This window comes from Macaca nemestrina, chromosome 4 (assembly GCF_043159975.1).
Source record: "Macaca nemestrina isolate mMacNem1 chromosome 4, mMacNem.hap1, whole genome shotgun sequence".
Classification (NCBI taxonomy): Eukaryota; Metazoa; Chordata; class Mammalia; order Primates; family Cercopithecidae; genus Macaca; species Macaca nemestrina.
This window is the reverse complement of record NC_092128.1, coordinates 103,043,739-103,064,625: the sequence shown is the minus strand read 5'-3', so window position 1 is coordinate 103,064,625 and position 20,887 is coordinate 103,043,739. Positions and strand designations below refer to the sequence as shown.

General features: G+C 40.4%; 1 protein-coding gene across 2 annotated transcripts in view; it reads right to left on the bottom strand.

Annotated features, from left to right (window-relative positions):
* The window catches only part of LOC105475838 (AVL9 cell migration associated), a 102,098-nt gene that overhangs the window by 43,355 nt on the left and 37,856 nt on the right, over window positions 1-20,887 (bottom strand). For both annotated transcript variants that reach the window (XM_011731384.2, XM_011731383.2), the window contains exon 2: window positions 1,413-1,533. In XM_011731384.2, the coding sequence (XP_011729686.2) occupies window positions 1,413-1,533 (121 nt within the window). The remainder of the gene's footprint in view (window positions 1-1,412; window positions 1,534-20,887) is intronic.

Sequence of the window (20,887 nt, the reverse complement as noted above, 5' to 3'; positions counted from 1 at the left end):
AGAAAAATGTAAATAGTGAGGTGAATTACCCTTATTAATAAGTAGTAAAATCTGAAGCTATCATAATGCAGTCATTAACACAAAAATGACAAAACAAGGAATCCAAATCATACTTATTTGTAGCACCACAACCAGTGGTTTCCTAGAATTTTTCTCATTGCCTTATGGTAAATACTCATCACAAAAAGCCCAAGAGGCTGAATTATAACAGGTCAAACTGAGACTACAATTACAGAAAATACTTAATCTTTAGGGAATCGTTCTAGATTAAAAGAAAGTAGACAGTCATAAAAGCCAATAGCAACACATGAACCTTGAATGAATACAAGAAATCTGGGGGACAACTGAGAAAATTTGAACATAGATTGGATGTTAGATAGTATTATGAAATTACTGTTAAATCTCTTAGCTGTGATAATGGTACTGGAAGTTACACTGGGGAATGATCTCATTCTCAGATCTTAAGTATTTAAAGTGTCACTGCCTTTCAGATAGTACAGACAAAATTATATACATACACAAATACAAAGAAAATCTGTAGAAAATTTGCTATAATCTTAATTCACATGTTTGCAGCAGTCCTTTCACTGGGCATGGTGGCACCGCCAGGCATGGTGGCACAGCCAGGCATGGTGGCTCACATCTGTAACCACAGCTACTGGGAAGGCTGGGGTAGGAGAACTGCTTGAGCTCAGGAGTTTGAGACCAGCCTGGGCAACAGGGCAACAGTGAGACTCCATCTCCAAAAAAAAAAAAAAAAAAAAAGACCAGAAAGAAAAGTAACAGCAACAATAACAACAAAAACATTTTTGTAGGGCATCAAATACCATAGTAAAATACAGTCCTTCATTAAGTCAGGCAAAATACTCATTTATAGGGTGGTAGGAGATTCGGTAAGAACTTCACAGCCCTGCTTTTTTTGAAGGTGTTAACATGCTCTGCATGCAAGCAAGCAACCTTGCAAGCAGAGTACTTGTGACAGCAGTGGTTCCAGAGGTGCAAAAACAATCTCAGCTGCTTCTAAGGTGGGCACTGGAGCAATAACCTACTACTGCAAGTATGCAGCTAGAGTCCCAAGCAACGTACAGCTGGCGCTGGCAAGCCCCCTGGTTTGCCTCTGAGGAGTATGACGTATAGATGTAGGAAGTGCTTCCAGTGGTGGCTGTCCTGCTCTGGCTAATCACTTGGCAGAGGCATGGCCAAGGTTCACTAGCCGCAGTCAATGTAAGCCTGGCACTCCTTTAGAGGTGCTCTAGTGAATGACTAGTTACCTCCAAACAAGCATGTAAATATTTTATAAATAGTTCTAACAGGCTGAAGGCCTTTAATTTCTCAAAGTATTTAGAACCTAAGATATTTTGGCAAATTTTTTCAAAAATGTCACCTAACTGTTTCACTGTCTTGTGACATACCTTCCTGGTAGTTGTGTGCACCATCTGGTAAGGCAAGGAAGGGCAAATACTTCCATTCTTCAGGTAAAGTGTGGCTGTCATGTCCATCTCCTGGAATCAGGGGCGGGTAAGAGAATTCAACCTAAAATAGCAAGGAATGTTAGCCAAAAGGTGGTTGATCAAAGGAAGCATTTTATTCTGATATGTAAAAATGCTTTTAAACCTTGAATGACAGAAGTCAGGATAAGCCACACTGTATAATGTCATTTGATATCATCAGCAAACCTATGGCACAGAAGAGGGGAAAAAAAAGCAGTAAAAGGAGGAAAAGTTTATAAGCTTTTCTCCACTTTCTGATTTAAGGGCTGTTAAACTTTAATGTGCATAAGGGGTAGTGGGGTTGGTGACTGGACTGCAGATTGATATTTGGGGGCTGTCACCAAACAGATGGTAGTTGAAGCCATAGGGCCCTTAGGAAAACCAACGGCCTACTGAATTGAGTAGTAGAGGTCCAACAAAGGACCCCCAAATTTAGCCCAGAATCACTTTTAGAACCAATCCTTAATGTGGAAAAATAGGATGGCTCATCTTTCCACATTTCAATGAAATCAAGCTGCCACTTCAATCACAGGAGAGTCAACTGTAAAAGGGTTTTAAAAATGATTAAAAAATTTTTTTTTGTCCACTGAATTTAAAATTCGTGATTCTTTTTTTTTTTTTTTTTTGAGACAGTCTCGCTGTCAGCCAGGCTGGAGTGCAGTGGCATGATCTCAGCTCACTGCAACCTCCATCTCCCGGGCTCAAGCAATTCTCCTGCCTTAGCCTCCCAAGTAGCTGGGATTACAGGCGTGTGCCACCACACCCAACTAATTTTTTTGTATTTTCAGTAGAGACGGGGTTTCACCATGTTGGCCAGGCTGGTCTCGAACTCCTGACCTAAGGTAATCTGCCTGCCTCGGCCTCCCAAAGTGCTGGGATTACAGGCGTGAGGCACCGCATCCGGCCAATTTGTGATTATTTCTAAAGGTGATCCAATTCCAAATTTAAAATGTTTAAAGACACCAAAAAAATGGACTGTAAAAAGACTGCCTCCCACCCTTGGGAGGCAGCTACCCAGTCCCTGCTCCCATCTCCAGACGCAATCACTGTTTTTCATTTAGAAGAACTCTTCAAAAGTTTAGATTAAGGAGTAAAACTTTTCTTCCAGAGATCATTTAAAATCAACTGAAAAATTGGCTGGGCACAGTGGCTCACACCTGAATTCTCAACACTTTGGGAGGCTGAGGCGGGTGGATCACCTGAGGCCAGAAGTTTGAGACCAGCCTGGCCAACATGGTGAAATCCCGTCCCTACTAAAAATACAAAAATTAGCCAGGTGTGGTGGCGCACGCCTGTAATCCCAGCTACTCAGAAGGATGAGGCAGGAGAATCACTTGAACCCAGGAGGTGGAGGTTGCAGTGAGTGGAGATTGTGCCACTGCACTGCAGCCTGGGCAACAAGAGTGAGACTCTGACTCAAAAAAAATAAATAAAATAATTAACTGAAGGTGAGTCAAAAATAACCTCCGATTACATTTCTCTGTATCTTCTCTATAATTTATCATACAGGTTTCATCCTAATTTGCTTTGTTGGACAATTTTTTTAAAAGTGTGAGGGAAGGCAGGATGTGACGAGGTAAGATACACACAAATTCAAAGCTGATGTTAAGTTGGCAATTTTAGAGTTAAAAAAGTTACCAATTCAGTTATTTAACACCAAAAATAAATGCAAGAAAATAATCATATTTTATGTAATCAGTACCAAAGTCCCATATATAGTGTATTTATCATAAGGAGTCCTGGTAATTATTACTAAACAATCTTTTAGAAAACCATTAAATTTTGATGCACAGATATTTACTTAAAATGAATTTTGTATGAAATAAACATGTTTTTAAATAAGCATAAACATCATGTACCCCAATTCTCATGATGCATCATGAAATATGTTTCTCTTTAGGGTCCAAAAAATTTAATATAGAAAATTCTAAAAAAAGTAGTACAACAATGCTTAATCTCATTTTTAATCACAGAAATACAATTTGAATTAATATAATTTTTATCCATCTATTGAAAAACATTAAAAAGAAGCCTGCTGTGGGAATGTACAGTACACTGGCACAACAGTTTGGAGGGCAACTTGGCTGTATCAACAACACATTTACCCTTTATTAAGATAACAAAATGAGAGGCCCTCAGACTGAGGTGGCTCTAAGGCTCAGGGTTCTACTTAAGCAAACCAAAACTGAATTTAAAAGATCACCAAGCTTAACTCAGCCAATGACAGGCAGCCAACTGGGCATTAGTTACATTTTCTTGAACTTCCCACAGGCATGGCCCAAATAAGGCAACTGCTTAAATTTAAACCAAATAATTTCTTTGCTCTACATCTATATTCACCCTATAAATGCCTTCCCTCATGCTCCTTTAGTAGAGCCCCAACCACTTCTGGTTTGGAGCTGCCTGACTCATGAAGCACTGTCTGCTCACATACACTTCTTAAAATCTTAATGTGCCAAAATTCATCCTTTACCACCTTTGACTCAGCAATTTCAGTTTTAGAGATTTATCCCATAGATACTCTCACATATTCAGATACATACAAAAATGTTCATAGCAGTATAATTTATTTCAGCATGTAAGGGAAACCTAAATATTCATCATGAGTAGAAACATCGGTGGTTTCTATCAGTTTTGTCCAGCTGTTAAAAAGAATGTCAGATTCATATATACTGATAAAGCAAGACAGCCACAATATCCTGTGTGATAGGCGAAATAATGGCCTTCCAAAGATATGCTAATCCCCCGACTCTATTTGTTACCTTACTTGGCAAAAGGGACTTTGCAGATATGATTAAGGATCTTGAGCTAGGGAATATCCAAGTGGGTAAAGTATAATCATAGAGTCCTTATAAGAGAGGAAGAGGAATCAGTGAAAGAGTTATTTGAAGATGCTATGCCACTGGCTTTAAAGATGGAAGAAAGGGCCATGAAACAAGAAATGCAGGAGACCTTTAGGAGGTGGAAACAGTAAGATAATCAAGTCTTTCCTGGAGCTTCCAGAAGAAATGGAGCCCAGCCAACACCTTGATTTTTGCCCAGTGAAACCCATTTTGGAATTCTGACCTCAGAACTTTAAATTCTGACCTCAGAACTTTAAACTTTAAATGTGACCTCAGACACATAAATTTGTGTCATTTGAAGGCATTACATTTGTGGTAACTTTTCAGCAGCAAGAGAAAACTAATACATACTGTTAAATTTTAAAAGCAAGTAGAATATCAGTAAACAGTGTCAGAGGCACCCTAACCAGAGTGACTCCATCTTGAATAAGGGCTGGATAAAGCCAAACCTGCTGTGGTATGTTCCCAGGGGACTGGGCACTCTTGGTCACAAGGTGTTTATGTTTGAGGGAATGAGTTAATGATGTTAACTAACTGAAGACCTAGGACTTATGGAAATGTCCCAGTACTTTAAGAACAAAAAGCATTCTTAGTTTAAGAATAGGTTTTGCTTTAAAAATAATAGTACACTCAAAAATTCTTGCTAAAATCAATAGTAATATAGGAAAATAACAATACTAACAGCCTGTCACAAGCTGGTCACAAGCCTTTGTAATGAAGCACACTTTTCTTTTCCTTTTTATTTATTTATTTATTTATTTTTGAGATGGAGTTTCACTCTTATTGCCCAGGCTGGAGTGTAATGGCATGATCTCGGCTCACAGCAACCTCTGCCTCTCGGGTTCAAGCGTTTCTCCTGTCTCAGCTGCCTGAGTAGCTGGGACTATAGGCATGCACCACCACGCCCGGCTAATTTTGTATTTTTAGGAAAGACAGGGTTTCTCCATGTTGGTCAGGCTAATCTCAAACTGCTGACCTCAGGTGATCCACCCGCCTCGGCCTCCCAAAGTGCTGGGATTATAGGCGTGAGCCACTGCGCCCAGCAGAAGTTCACTTTTCTTAATAACCTATATTAGCATTATATTTGAAATGGGTGCACCCTCCTCTTGCTCTCTGAGGATGCCCTATTCTGTAATTCAGCAGTCTGTAATAAATTCTTTTAACTTCACTCTACTCTGTGACTTGCCCTGAATTCGTTCCTGCATGAGAGCCAAGAACCTGCTCTTGGGGTCTTGGACAAAACCCCTTGACTGGTGACAGTAGTATAATTCTATATTTACTGTGATTCCATTTGTGCAAAAAAAAGTTTCTGTAAATAGATTTTAAAAACATGCTTGAAAAGATACTTGAAAAACTATATACACTGTTGGCAGATGTTTTAACTCTGGAGAGGAGAATGAGGTTGGGGACTGAAGATAAGTGAATACTCCTGTTACTTTAAAAAAAAATTGCCACCTTTTTAATTGAAATTTTCAAACTTACAGAAAGTTGAAAGAATATGAACAACCTAACAAACTTGATCTTTATTTACCAACTGCATTGCTTCTTTAGCCACACTTGTTTTATCTGTGTTGTATGTGTACACAAAAACAATTTTCTAAATGATTTAACAGCAAGTGGAGCATACTACCTTTACTTTTAATTAAGTGTTTTTTAAATGGATATGTATTGCTTGCAGGATTAAAAACAAATAAATAAAAAAGACAGTCACAAGCAGTTCTTAACTTCTGAAGGAAATCTTATTTCCATCCTATAATCTTGGGAGTTAAGGGCAGGTATAGAAATCTACCTTCTTTTCTGAAGATTTAGATAACAGAAGTTTAATTAATATCTGAAGCTATGCTATGCTTAACATATTCTCCGAATTTCCAACTCTACTGAAGGAAGATCAGTTTTAGATGGTTCTAGCTGAAACTGAAGACGCAGTTGACTCAAAACTGTCATAAATAGAAGTGTGGATACTACATGTATTCCAAGAATTCCATGGGTAAAATTAAGGTTGTTCTAGCCTGACTTGGGCCCAGAGTACTTACAACATTGCTTCATTGGGAAAGTGTTCAGAATTTCAAACAGTCAACTTTTAGAACACAAGTCTTTCATAAATTGCAGACTGCCTGTACTGTGTTGGCAGCTTTCTATAATTCTCTTCTCCTGCTGGTAGATTTTTCTACCAACAAATATATCCATTTGGAAACTGCTGAAATTGCTAATCAAGTTCAAAACCGTTTATTAAAACTCCTTTGTGGCTGGGTGCGGTAGCTCACACCTGTAATTCCAGCACTTTGGGGGACCAAGGCAGGCGGATCATGAGGTCAGGAGATCAAGACCATCCTGATCAACACGGTGAAACTCTGTCTCTACTAACAATACAAAAAATATTAGCTGGGCATGGTGGCAGGCCCCTGTAGTCCTAGCTACTCAGGAGGCTGAGGCAGGAGAATCGCTTGAACTCGGGAGGTGGTGGTTGCAGTGAGCTGAGCCGGCGCCAGGGCACTCCAGCATGGGCGACAGAGAGACTCTGTCTTTAAAAAAAAAAGATATATATTATTTCATCATTTTAATATCAATCTTCTATTGTTGAGTTTTTCTAGTTTTTTAAAACACTATACTACTGCAAGCTGTTCAGAATATTCAAATGTGATATAATTAAAAATACATATATTTGGTCTTTGTCCCTCATTCCTGGAACAAAACTCCTAACATCCTTGGAATTTCCTGAGTAATAGGAACATCTTTTGTTATTCATAATAAGCTCCAATCAATCATACTTGAGTTTATGCTAAGGTGACTCTAGTGGTAGGAGGACCTAGATAGCTTCAGGACAGGGGCTGATCACCAGAAAGATCAAGCCTTGATTAAAGAGATGTAACTTTCAGCCCTACCCCTTGACCTCCCAGGAACGGTGTTAAGAGTTTGAGTTCTATCACCAATGGCCAGTGATTTAGTCAATCATGCCTATGTAATGAAACCTCCATAAAAACAATGGGATTCAGTGAGTTCCTGGGTTGTTGAACACATCAAAGTGCTGGGAGGGCAGCATGCTAAAGATGGCATGGAAACTCCCTGACTCTCCAACCAACATACTTGCTTTATTCATCTCTTCCATCTGGTTGTTCCTGAATTGTTTCCTTTAATAATAAACCAGTAAATGCAAGCAAAGAGTTTTCCTGAGTTGTATGAGTCATTCTGGCAAATTATCAAACCTCAGAGAAGGTTATGGGAAGCCCTGAATTGGCAACAAAGTCAGAGAGAGATGGGGTGGCTTGGGGCCCAGGAATTGTGATTGGTGCCTGAAGTGAGGGCAGTTTTGTGGGATTGAGTGAGCCCTTACAGAGTTTGATGTTAACTGAGTAGTTAATGTCACAATATGACTTAATTGTAGAATTCCCAGTTGCTATCTGAGAATCCCTAAGAATCAAAGATTAAGCATGAAAAAAAAAATGTTATTTCCAAATTGATGGTATATTTAAATCTTAAACTGTGTATTTTTCATATTTTAAATACTGACTGAATACTCTGTCTGTCCCCTTTCTATATATCCAAATTAATCCACACAGACACAAAATTTCATGGCACAGAGGCTAAAGAGGAATTCTCTTGGAAGTTAACATGAGACTCTTAAATACTCAGTTGAATCAAGACAATTTAAATAGTAATGCCAATTAAACTAACCAGCACCACGTAAGTGAAGGTAAGCGTAGTAGGCTGCCTCACTGCACAGCTCCAGGGAGAGCTACATTGTCATTTACACAAATGGCTCTCCATGGAATTGTGTCATGAAGTACATATAGCTGTACATGGCAGCCCTAAGTATATGTAAAAAACCACAGACAAAAACCAATGCTAAGTACCCAGATACATCAGTCCTCACGCTACTATGAAAAAATACCTGAGACTGGGTAATTTATGAAGGAAAGAGGTTTAATTAACTCACAGTTCTGTATTGCTAGAGAGGAAACCTCAGGAAACTTATAATCATGGCAGAAGGCAAAGGAGAAGCAGGCGCATTCTTCACAGGCAGTGGAATGGAGTGAGTGCAAGCAGCGGAAATGCCAGATATTTATAAAACCATCAGATCTCGTGAGATTCATTCACTATCACGAGAACAGCATGGGTGAAACTGCCCCCTTGATCCAATTACCTCTACCTGGTCCTGCCATTGACACGTGGGGATTATGGGGAATATAATTCAAGATGAGATTCTGGGTGGGGACACAGCTAAACCATATCACCAGAAATTGAGAAACACTTATTCTCATCCAGTAGGGTTATTATTAAATAGTGAAATTTAATGGCCCAAAATCTAAATCAAATTTGGGGATCAAAATAGAGTCTGCCAAGATAAATTTAACAGTTTATTTGAGCAAAGAACAATTCACCAGTCACGCAACCCTCAGAACAAGAAGTTGAGAGCTCATCTCCGCAATGTGGGTAGTGAGTATTTTTGGATGGGTAAAAGGCTGAAGAAAGCAGAAATAAGGAACAAAAAGTAAATTAGTACTTTCAAAGTTACTTTCCTTGTAAGGGTTAAAGCAGAGGAGGCTCCCTTACCATGCCAGCTAAAACTGGCCTGTTTGGGAATCTGACTTTTATCTCTCTCTCTCCTGATTTCTCAGGTCAGATAACTTAGCCTGGTGACATCGAACTTTAGCAGGAGGGACCTCTATCTTGGTTTGGTCTGTTGGAGCTTGTGCAGGAACTCAGTGGAAACCAATGGTCTCGTGAGATTACATTTCCACAAGGGGGAGGGAGCCAATTGTAGAGTTCAGGACATGACACCCCAAAGTATGTCTGTAGGACACCAGTATATGCCATTCCAAATATGCCTCTTTGGCATAGGACTACTTTAAACTGGATATTTTGGGAAACAGACACAGGAGAAGCTCTGAAAACAGTAAAAGTTATATTTTTGTAAGAGAAATTTATTTTATAAAGAATATCTACATTTTTAAGTGTCTTCCTGTCTGTACCAGGAAGAGAAGGATGACTAAATCACTGGAAACTTTTATTTATTTGTTTATTTTGAGACAGGATCTGGCTCTGTTGCCCAGGTTGGAGTGCAATGATGTGATCTCGGCTCACTGCAACCTCCACCTCCCAGTTTCAAGCGATTCTCCTGCCTCAGCCCCCCGAGTAGCTGGGACTACAGGTGCCTGCCACCACGCACGGCCAATTTTTTTTTTTTTTGGTATTTTTAGTAGAGATGGGGTTTCACCGTGTTAGCCAGGATGGTCTTGATCTCCTGACCTTGTGATCCGCCCACTTCAGCCTCCCAAAGTACTGGCGTTACAGGCATGAGCCACTGCGCCCGGCCAACAATGGCTGATTTCTAAAACATAAAAGCTGACTCTGATCACAAGGAATAAAAAAGCAATTTTTCTAAATGCTAAATGAACTATGTAAGAGAGGGTGACATGTTTGTCCTCCAGTAATAAAAATTACCATCCCTTTTCATAGTTTATAAACCAAATTGGTGTCCTCTAGTCAGATTCCATTTACTCTGTCCTAAGAAAAAAAGACTGAGGAAACAAGAAAAACTACAAAAACAAAACAACATAGTACCCAAGCACGAACTCTGAGTACTTCAGGAGTACTCTCTGTTCACTTTTTAACAATGCATTATGTTCCACTGCCAGAGAACCATGTGGCAAATAGAAGCCACACTTCCAAACTATTAGCACACACATTAACCACATCCATGGACCCTACAGATATCAATGGCTTACAGAAGGAAGGAGAGTGCTTCACAGCTGCTCTGCCTCTTTGCTTCCTTTCTCGGTATCTCAGACATTTTTTCTTTTCACTCAGAAGCACAAAGTATTTATTTTCTTAATAGTCATAACATTTTAGGCAGCAAAATCAAAGCTCTGTCATATTTTCCGCTTAAAACAGAAGAAAACGAAAAAGCCCTGGGCATCAGACATGTTTTCTTCTCAGCTATGGTTTCTTTCTCATATCTCTTGAAAAGTCAATACTACAAAGCAATTGGCATTTATTCCTCACTCGACTACAAAGTTGGCAACAAATCACTATTTGTCAAATGTAGATTTGAAACAGCTGCACTTAACATTTCTGTACCTCAATATGACATCGTTTTCATGACTGCACTAGATGTTCAGAAATATAAAGTGTATACTGCAGAGGTAAAATGGCACCTTTGAGACTTACCAATTAAAAGTAAGGTTTTTTTTTTTTTTTTTTTGAGACAGTCTGGCTCTGTTGCCCAGGCTGGAGTGCAGTGGTGTGATCTTGGCTCACAGAAACTTCTGTCTCCTGGGTTTAGGCGATTCTCCTGCCTCAGTCTCCCGAGTAGCTTGGATTACAGGCACCTGCCATCACAGCCGGCCAATTTTTATATTTTTAGTAGAGACGGGGTTTCATCATGTTGGCCAGCTGGTCTTGAACTCCTGACCTCAAGTGATCTGCACGCCTTGGCCTCCCAAAGTGCTGGGATTACAGGCATGAGCCACGGTGCCCGACCTTGTTCTGTTTTTAAGAGACAGGGTCTTGCTCTGTCACTCAAGCTGGTATGCACTGGTGTGATCAGGGCTCACTGCAGCCTCGGCCTCCTGTGCTCAAGTGGTCCTCCCACTTCAGCCTGAGTAGCTGGGACTACAGGTGTGCACCACTGCACCCAGGTAATTATTTTATTTTTCGTTATCCAGGCTGCTCTCAAACACCTAGGCTCAAGCAATCTTCCCACCCTGGCCTCCCAAAGGGCTGGGATTACAAGCATGTGTCACTGAGCCCATCAAGAAGTTTGTTTTTAAATTAAATGGAAATAAGTATCTTAAAGCATGTACTTTTATACATTCAAGTGAATAAAGGCTGTTATCTTCTATTTTTTTCCCTAGAATTAAAGAGCTATTTATTATTTCACATCCCTTAAGTTGGAGTACTTGGATTATGAGCATGAAAACAGATAATGTGTATTTTAATTTTAATGTAGAAATTATTATGAGAATCCCACCACAGTGAAACAGAATATCAAGACTCTATTATATAAGATAATAGGACATTTTGCTTGTGTCAACATATATTCATAGGGACGGAGGTAGAGATATTCTAGGCAGAAAAAGGTGGGTCCCCAATAAAACCCCACCTTGAAGTGGAAAAGCCTGAAATCTGTGGCCCAAAGTGAGAACTGCTGTTTTTCCACTTGAATACTGCCTTTCACTAAACTATCCATGGCCTGCCCAGCCCCCATCCTCAGCCAGCAGAGAGACGCAGCTGGATGTGGGGGACTATGTCTGGACACTGGAGAGAAGTGGCTTGACTTCAGAGGGACAGCTTGACGGCATAACTTTGGAAAAGAACCTGGTCGGAGATGGCTGGACTTCAGGGAAAGCTTACTCACCTGCCCCATCCCTTTTTCAGATCCCCATTCCACTAAGAGCCACTTTCATTGGCAATAAAATCCCCTGCATTTACCATCCTTCAATTCGTTCACGCGACCTCATTTTTCCTGGACGCTGGACAAGAGTTGGGGAGCCACAAGTGTGGATGCAAAAGGCGGTCACACTGCCCTGGTGGAGGACAGCTGCCTCATGTGAAAAGGCAGAGGGCCCACTGATCTGTTAACACTTAAGCTGTCTACAGATGGAAGAACGAAATGAAAACTGTAACACGCCCTCTGGGGCTTTCGGGGTCACAAGCACCCCCACCTAGATGCTGCTGCGGGGCCTGCACAGAGTTTGCTCCTGCTGGTGCCTAAAAGCGCTCACTTTGGCTCCTGTACCCACTCACCTGTGCACTCCCTCCACGAGGGGAGGAATGCAGTGGGTCTGAGTGAGTGGCGTTTGATCCCACCAGCTCTGAAGCAGCCAGTCAGCTCCAGCGCTCATGCACTCCAGTTCCCACCGCATTCGCTCGTGTGCTCCCTCCTGCGAGGAGTTGAGAGCAGTGGGCTGAGTAGGCACCCCTGTTGTGAGTCCCGCAAAGGGATGAGGGAAATATGCTACTTCAGTATTAAGGAAGCTGATTTGCTATTGGTGCTTGAGGCACTAATATTAAGACATTATCATTCTGTTTTTCCACTTTAAAGTTATTGGAATTTTATATGAATATATGTGTTAATGAAAATGTATATGAACATGTATATGTTAATGAACATGAACATATGTAACTGCATATACACAGCAAACTGAAGATTTGATAAAATAGAGAAAGAAAAAGAATACTTATCTGAGGAATGCAAGTCCCTTTAAATTATCAGGCCCAGAAAGGGGCAGTTATTCCCTCTTGAGCTAAATAGTTACCGCTTGAAGCCACTTGCTATGCAAGCTCTAGACTGAGGCCAAGTAGCCAAAAAATGCTTTACACCCTATAGTTCAACAATGTATAGGCAATCACTAATGCCATTTCTGTAAGCCAATGAGAATTCCTGAAGAACAACTTTTGTAATTGTCCCTGCCCCCCATCTGTCTTTTTTCTTTAAAACTTGAGCCTCTCTCGTTCTCTGGAGTACTTGCCAAGGCAAACTGGAAATGTGTCCTGGACTGCAGTCCTCAACTTCTGTTCTTAAATAAACTCTCTCTTTTTTTTTTTAATAGACGGAGTCCTGCTCTGTCACCCAGGCTGGAGTGCAGTGGCATGATCTTGGTTCACTGCAACCTCCGTCTCCTGGGTTCAAGTAATTTTCATGGCTCAGCCTCCAGAGTAGCCAGGACCACAGGCACATGCCACCATGTCCAGCTAATTTTTATGTATTTTTATTAATAGCAGAGATGGGCTTTTACCATGTTAGTCAGGCTGGTCTCGAACTCCTGACCTCAAGTGATCTGCCTGCCTTGGCCTCCCAAAGTGCTGGCATTATAGGTGTGAGCCACCGTGCCTGGCCAAATAAATTCTCTTTTAAACTACATTCTGACTTTTATTTTAGGTTGATAGAATCATGTTTGCTTAAAATAAATATTTCTTCTAAAAAGGAAAAGTTGTCACATATGACTAGCAAAATCAAGAACTCTACTAAGTATTAATCTCTACCTGATAGGAGAATAAACAGCATTGTTATAAGGATTTGGCATTCATTGAAACGTAAGTATTCGCAGATATACACCTTACAAAATCAGAAATACCCTCAGATATGGCATTAATACAATTTGATTTGTGTTTCCGACAAATAATTTCCAGTAGTACCAGATTTTTTTTGGAGAGCTACTTTATGTAAAGCTAGACAGCATCAAATACATTTACTAGTTATGAGTGAACTCTCACTTAAAACATAGTTATGAAGGATCTTAAATGTATTTGACTTTGACTTGATCTTATATATTGAAGAAATCTGGAACTTCTATATTACCCTAAGTTCCAAGTTAAAACACACACTTTGGTCATGTAGCACAAATATGTATAACTATATGGAAAAAAATCCCAACTTTTATAAACTTAAATCCAATAATTAAAAATATTTTTTACAATAGGATGCTTTTTGTCTTATTTGTAATAACCAAAAGCTGGGAACCCACATGTCCATTAATAGGATAATGGGTAAATAAATAAAGGTCTATGTATATAATGAAATACTATACAGCAATTACTGATACAAACAACATGGACCAATCTCAGACATAACACTAAGAGAAAAAAAGACACAAAAGAGACAGCATGGGTCAAAACATGGTTATTCTTGTGTAGAAACTGGATAGGAAGGGGTGCATAAGGGTATCTTCTAAAGCACTGGAATTGTTCTCTGTTTTGATCTGGATATTTGTTACATATACGTATGTAAAAATTAACTGAACTGCTTTAAGTTTCATGCACTTTATTGTTCATAAGTTACACCTCAATTTAAGAAAATGCTTAAAAAAATATGAAGACGAAGTGTGTTCAATGCATGGGCCTTTGAAACTTTGAGTTCCAGCATGGGGTTCCAGTCCTCGCTTACCACTTAGCTATGTAACCTAGAGTAAGTCACTTGTCATCGCTTAACTTCAATTTCCTTATCTATAAAGAGGGCTAATAAATCCTTGCTTTTTCTAAATGAAATTTAAGGGAAATAACTGTTGTGGACTGAGCTATAGGGTGTATTAGGACTAACAAACCAGACCAAACCAGAATGGAGTCACTTATTCTAGGTGCCACGTACTTCATAAACTGTACTTTGAAACCAGTTTCCCCCTAAAACCAGGAGATTTACAGCAACCAATCAGAAGGGACCCAGTTCACCTGAGCAGGCATGACAGGGAAGTCCCCTGTTTTAACCCTATAGGTAACTTTAAAATGACCAATCTGCCCTTTGTTCTGTTTCTGCTTTCTTCAACCACTTCCTGCCTACAAAGGCAACCTCTTCTGCTCAGTTCATCAGAGAGCCTTTCCTAATTCTTAAATGAGAGGCATCCCATTTATGGATTGCTAATGAAAGTCAATTAGATCTTTAAAGTAAATCTGATAAAATTCTGTTTTTAACAGTTTGTGGTAAAGAATAAATGTTATCAGGCACACAACTAACACAATGCTTAGTATATGATAAACTTTTTTTTTTTTTTTTTTTTGAGACAGAGTCTCGGTCTGTTACCTAGGCTGGAGTGCAGTGTCACAATCTTGGCTCACTGCAAGCTCCACTCCCTGGGTTCATGCCATTCTCCTGCCTCAGCCTCCTGAGTAGTTGGGACTACAGGCACCAGCCACCAGGCCCGGCTAATTTTTTGTATTTTTAGTAGAGATGGGGTTTCACCATGTTAGCCAGGATGGTCTTGATCTCCTGACCTCGTGATCTGCCCGCCTTGGCCTCCCAAAGTGCTGGGATTACAGGCTTGAGCCACCGTGTCAGCCTATGATAAACATTTAATAAATGGCAGCTATTATTATTAACATCTTTGACTTATCAGAAAGATATCTAATCCAGAAGCAGTTTCTTTTCTGAAAAAAAGAGTAGTACCAAGGAAGCCTCGGCGGACAAGCAGGAGCCCTACACCGAGCCTCTGGACAAAATGGTCTAGGTGACCACTCAGGGTTCGGGAAGGGGGCCTGTACCCCATTAAGGGGCTACAGTACTTCAGACAGGTTTCATCCCAGCTGGGTTGCCAGAATTGTTACTGAGCAAAAGGGGCTCTCTCCTCATTGAGCTAGAAGCTGTAAACCAAAAAGTATCTGAGACAAGAGACAAGTCTCAATTTAGAAAGTTTATTTTGCAAGGTTAAGGATGCACCCGTGACAGCCTCAGGAGGTCCTGAGGACACATGCCCAAGGTAGTTGGGCTCCAGCTTGCTTTTATACATTTTAGGGAGACACAATACATCAATCAATACATGTTAAGGTTTACACTGGCTTAGTCTAGAAGAGCGAGACAACTCGAAGGCGTGGGTGGGGTAGGGGTAGGGGTCAGGGTGGGTGGTGTTTCCAGGTCATAGGTAGATTTAAACAATTTCTGATTGAAAATTAGTTCAGACAGTTACGTATAGAAAGGAATGTCTGGGTGAAGACAAGGGTTGTTTATCATGCAGATGAAGCCTCCAAGTATCAGGCTTTAGAGGGAATAGATTGTAAATGTTTATCAGATTTAAGGTTTGTGTTGATGAAAATGCTGGAGGGGTATAACGAGGCATATCTTACCCCAACTCCCCCATTTCTTATCATGGCCTGAACCAGTCTCTCATGTTAAATTTTAGGGTACCCTGGCCAAGGAGGGAGTCTATTCAGATGATTGTGGGAGGTAGGTGGGTGGGTGGAACACACTTTGAATTTTATTTTTGGTTTACATTTTCCCACTTCTGGCCAAGATTTGCCAGAGGCAACATCAATGGCCACCAAATTTTAATTCTGTCCCATAGTGTTGCTGGTGTGGCATAGCTGCCTGCCCTGGGCCCATTCTGTCCCTCAGTGGGACTCCCTATGGCCAAGGATGTTAGAGTCAACAAGACTTACAGCCAATTAACTGTTCTAGGTCAGACAGGGTAGACATGGCCAGGCATTCATTACCCCTTAAAATTACTTTTTTTAAGTAGAAAGTCAACAATCAAAAAAACCAAAGGTGAAGTTACAAAACTGATTTATTTTTAACTTGTACGTATTGAGCCACTGTAGTCTCGGTTTTAGTTATAGACTCACAGCAATTAGCTAAACAAAACATAAGCACTGTTTTGAAAAAAGTTTTTTAAAGACTTATGGAACTATCTGCACTCTTCATAATGAGGGTATTAACTCAGCAGGCTTTGTCACAAGTTATCTTTATCCTATCAGTCACTGAACTCTTTTGGGCACCATTATTTTCACTAGCATAGGGGTAGCTTCAGTAATTGTTTTAATTCTACAGGAAGCAGGAAATTCTTTATGGCTGAAGTGGATGGAAAGGTGCCACACAACAGCTCAGGAGGTAAAGTCCCTTGTTTTACCAGCTGTTTAGGCATCTTTGTACCCATCCTTGAGATTTGGAGGGTCTGACCTTGACCTAATTCTATCCCTCAAAATCACATGCCCACTTCTCCTGTGATAGTCCTTGGGCCTAGAGGGAGGGTGCTTGCATAGTTTTGAGACAGCCAAGTAAAAAGGGGTCCCCGGGGAATATCTAACTGGCCTGCACACTGGGAGGATGGCGTGGAGCCTCAGGAAATTTGTGCCATTTGCAGGGGGGAGGAGCCTGGCCTCTCTTGTTCCTGTGTGGTAACCTGGAATTCAATCTGGGAGGTGGGAAAACTGCTATCGGGACTCTCTTTCGCTTTGCTGAGGGTTCCTGTTTGCCTTTTTTTCCTTTCACCCAACAAACCCTGCCCTACTCACCCTACAATGTGTATGAAACCCCTGGGTCTCCTTTGAAAAAATGTCTTCTTTTTTCTTTTTCCTCCTCTATCCTCTCTTCACAGATAGAAACAGTATGCTTCCATAAGATGCACCCTCCAAACTGGGAAGAGTTAATTTCTCAAATCTTAAACTTGTTAGCTTAGCATTGGGCTTAGGGGAAGGGAACCCAGAAGCCTGACATGCTGACAAAAGGGTAAGTTTTTTTTAGCCAGTCAGGCTTTGGGCCCCTCTCTCCCTGTGCAAACTGGTAAAAGGCCTCAGGATTTTTGAGAGGTCCTTACCCTTCGCCACTTATTTCGTTTTGATATATGTTTTCTAATAACCCGATTTGTGTCTTCTTGCCTTCAGACCATGACACTCCAAGTGGTTATGAACTGGAGCCTTGGATGATGGCCCCTTTTGCTAGGGACCCTTAGATAGGTCTCTGAAGGAGATCTGACTGCCATTCTTCCCAAACAGCACCTCCTGTCAGCAGGAAGCAGTTAAGATTGGTCTTCATCCTTATTCTTATCCTTCTTCTAATGGCAGTTAGAAGTATTTCTTTAGAGGGGTGAATGAGACTAAGTAAAAAGGGGTCCCTGGAGAATCTCTGACTGGCCTGCACACCAGGAGGACAGGATGAAGCCTCATCAAGTTGATGCCGTTTGCAGCGGGGAGAAGCCTGGCCTCTCCTGTTCCTGTGTGGTAACCTAGGTTTCAATCTGTGAGTTAGGAAACCTGCTAGCTGGACGCTCTCAATTTGCTGAGGGTTCCTGTTTCCCGTTTTTTTCCTTTTCACTCAATAAACCCTGCCCTACTCACCCTACAATATATCCGCATGCCTAAATTATCTGGGTTGTGTGACAAAAACAAGTTTGTTTTTTTCCCCCCAAAACAGTTTTAGCAGCGGGGCATTTGCGGTGAAAAACAAATCAGGCCCTGTGGGATGCCAAAGGAGGGAGATTGGTTTCGTTTCCTTGAAAGTAAAACAAAGAGAAATAAATAACATTAATATTTTGACAATAAAAAGATTATTTGTGTGTCAGAACAGAAAAATAAATCTATTCCATTAGGGCACCAACTAAAGATATGAAAAAATTATAATCTTATAATCTGGTACTCTCTAGAGATTACTGTAGCCAAGATATAATTCATGATTCAATCTGCACTCAAAAAAACAAACGTTAGGGGTGAAATCTAGTATAGAGCGTTACATTTTTCCTTTGAAACAATTTCTCTCTAGCCCTCTTTTTCTATTCAAGAGAAATTATAGTAAGACCAATTTGTGTGCAAAATAAGTTCTAAGCTTATTATACTTTGCCTGATGATTTACATAAAGTGCAGCAAGAATTCATTGACTATATAGGCTCTTCTTTTTTTTTTTTTTTAACTTATTTATTATTATTATACTTTAAGTTGTAGGGTACACGTGCATAACGTGCAGGTTTGTTACATATTTATACTTGTCCCATGTTGGTGTGCTGCACCCATCAACTCGTCATTTACATCAGGTATAACTCCCAATGCAATCCTTCCCCCCTCCCCCCTCCCCATGATAGGCGCCGGTGTGTGATGTTCCCCTTCCTGAGACCAAGTGATCTCATTGTTCAGTTCCCACCTATGAGTGAGAACATGCGGTGTTTGGTTTTCTGTTCTTGTGATAGTTTGCTAAGAATGATGGTTTCCAGCTGCATCCATGTCCCTACAAAGGACACAAACTCATCCTTTTTTATGGCTGCATAGTATTCCATGGTGTATATGTGCCACATTTTCTTAATCCAATCTGTCACTGATGGACATTTGGGTTGATTCCAAGTCTTTGCTATTGTGAATAGTGCTGCAATAAACATACGTGTGCATGTGTCTTTATAGCAGCATAATTTATAATCCTTTGGGTATATACCCAGTAATGGGATGGCTGGGTCATATGGTACATCTAGTTCTAGATCCTTGAGGAATCGCCATACTGTTTTCCATAATGGTTGAACTAGTTTACAATCCCACCAACAGTGTAAAAGTGTTCCTATTTCTCCACATCCTCTCCAGCACCTGTTGTTTCCTGACTTTTTAATGATTGCCATTCTAACTGGTGTGAGATGGTATCTCATTGTGGTTTTGATTTGCATTTCTCTGATGGCCAGTGATGATGAGCATTTTTTCATGTGTCTGTTGGCTGTATGAATGTCTTCTTTTGAGAAATGTCGGTTCATATCCTTTGCCCACTTTTTGATGGGGTTGTTTTTTTCTTGTAAATTTGTTGGAGTTCTTTGTAGGTTCTGGATGGTAGCCCTTTGTCAGATGAGTAGATTGCAAAAATTTTCTCCCATTCTGTAGGTTGCCTGTTCACTCTGATGGTAGTTTCTTTTGCTGTGCAGAAGCTCTTTAGTTTAATGAGATCCCATTTGTCAATTTTGGCTTTTGCTGCCGTTGCTTTTGGTGTTTTAGACATGAAGTCTTTGCCCATGCCTATGTCCTGAATGGTACTACCTAGGTTTTCCTCTAGGATTTTTATGGTATTAGGTCTAACATTTAAGTCTCTAATCCATCTTGAATTAATTTTCGCATAAGGAGTAAGGAAAGGATCCAGTTTCAGCTTTCTACTTATGGCTAGCCAATTTTCCCAGCACCATTTATTAAATAGGGAATCCTTTCCCCATTTCTTGTTTCTCTCAGGTTCGTCAAAGATCAGATGGCTGTAGATGTGTGGTATTATTTCTGAGGACTCTGTTCTGTTCCATTGGTCTAGATCTCTGTTTTGGTAGCAGTACCATGCTGTTTTGGTTACTGTAGCCTTGTAGTATAGTTTGAAGTCAGGTAGCGTGATGCCTCCAGCTTTGTTCTTTTGACTTAGGATTGTCTTGGAGATGCGGGCTCTTTTTTGGTTCCATATGAACTTTAAAGCAGTTTTTTCCAATTCTGTGAAGAAACTCATTGGTAGCTTGATGGGGATGGCATTGAATCTATAAATTACCTTGGGCAGTATGGCCATTTTCACGATATTGATTCTTCCTATCCATGAGCATGGTATGTTCTTCCATTTGTTTGTGTCCTCTTTTATTTCACTGAGCAGTGGTTTGTAGTTCTCCTTGAAGAGGTCCTTTACATCCCTTGTAAGTTGGATTCCCAGGTATTTTATTCTCTTTGAAGCAATTGTGAATGGAAGTTCATTCCTGATTTGGCTCTCTGTTTGTCTGTTACTGGTGTATGAGAATGCTTGTGATTTTTGCACATTAATTTTGTATCCTGAGACTTTGCTGAAGTTGCTTATCAGCTTAAGGAGATTTTGGGCTGAGGCAATGGGGTTTTCTAACTATACAATCATGTCATCTGCAAACAGAGACAATTTGACTTCTTCTTTTCCTAACTGAATACCCTTGATTTCTTTCTCTTGCCTAATTGCCCTAGCCAGAACTTCCAACACTATGTTGAATAGGAGTGGTGAGAGAGGGCATCCCTGTCTTGTGCCAGTTTTCAAAGGGAATTTTTCCAGTTTTTGCCCATTCAGTATGATATTGGCTGTGGGTTTGTCATAAATAGCTCTTATTATTTTGAGGTACGTTCCATCAATACCGAATTTATTGAGCGTTTTTAGCATGAAGGGCTGTTGAATTTTGTCAAAAGCCTTTTCTGAATCTATTGAGATAATCATGTGGTTTTTGTCTTTGGTTCTGTTTATATGCTGGATTATGTTTATTGATTTGCGAATGTTGAACCAGCCTTGCATCCCAGGGATGAAGCCCACTTGATCATGGTGGATAAGCTTTTTGATGTGTTGCTGAATCCGGTTTGCCAGTATTTTATTGAGGATTTTTGCATCGATGTTCATCAGGGATATTG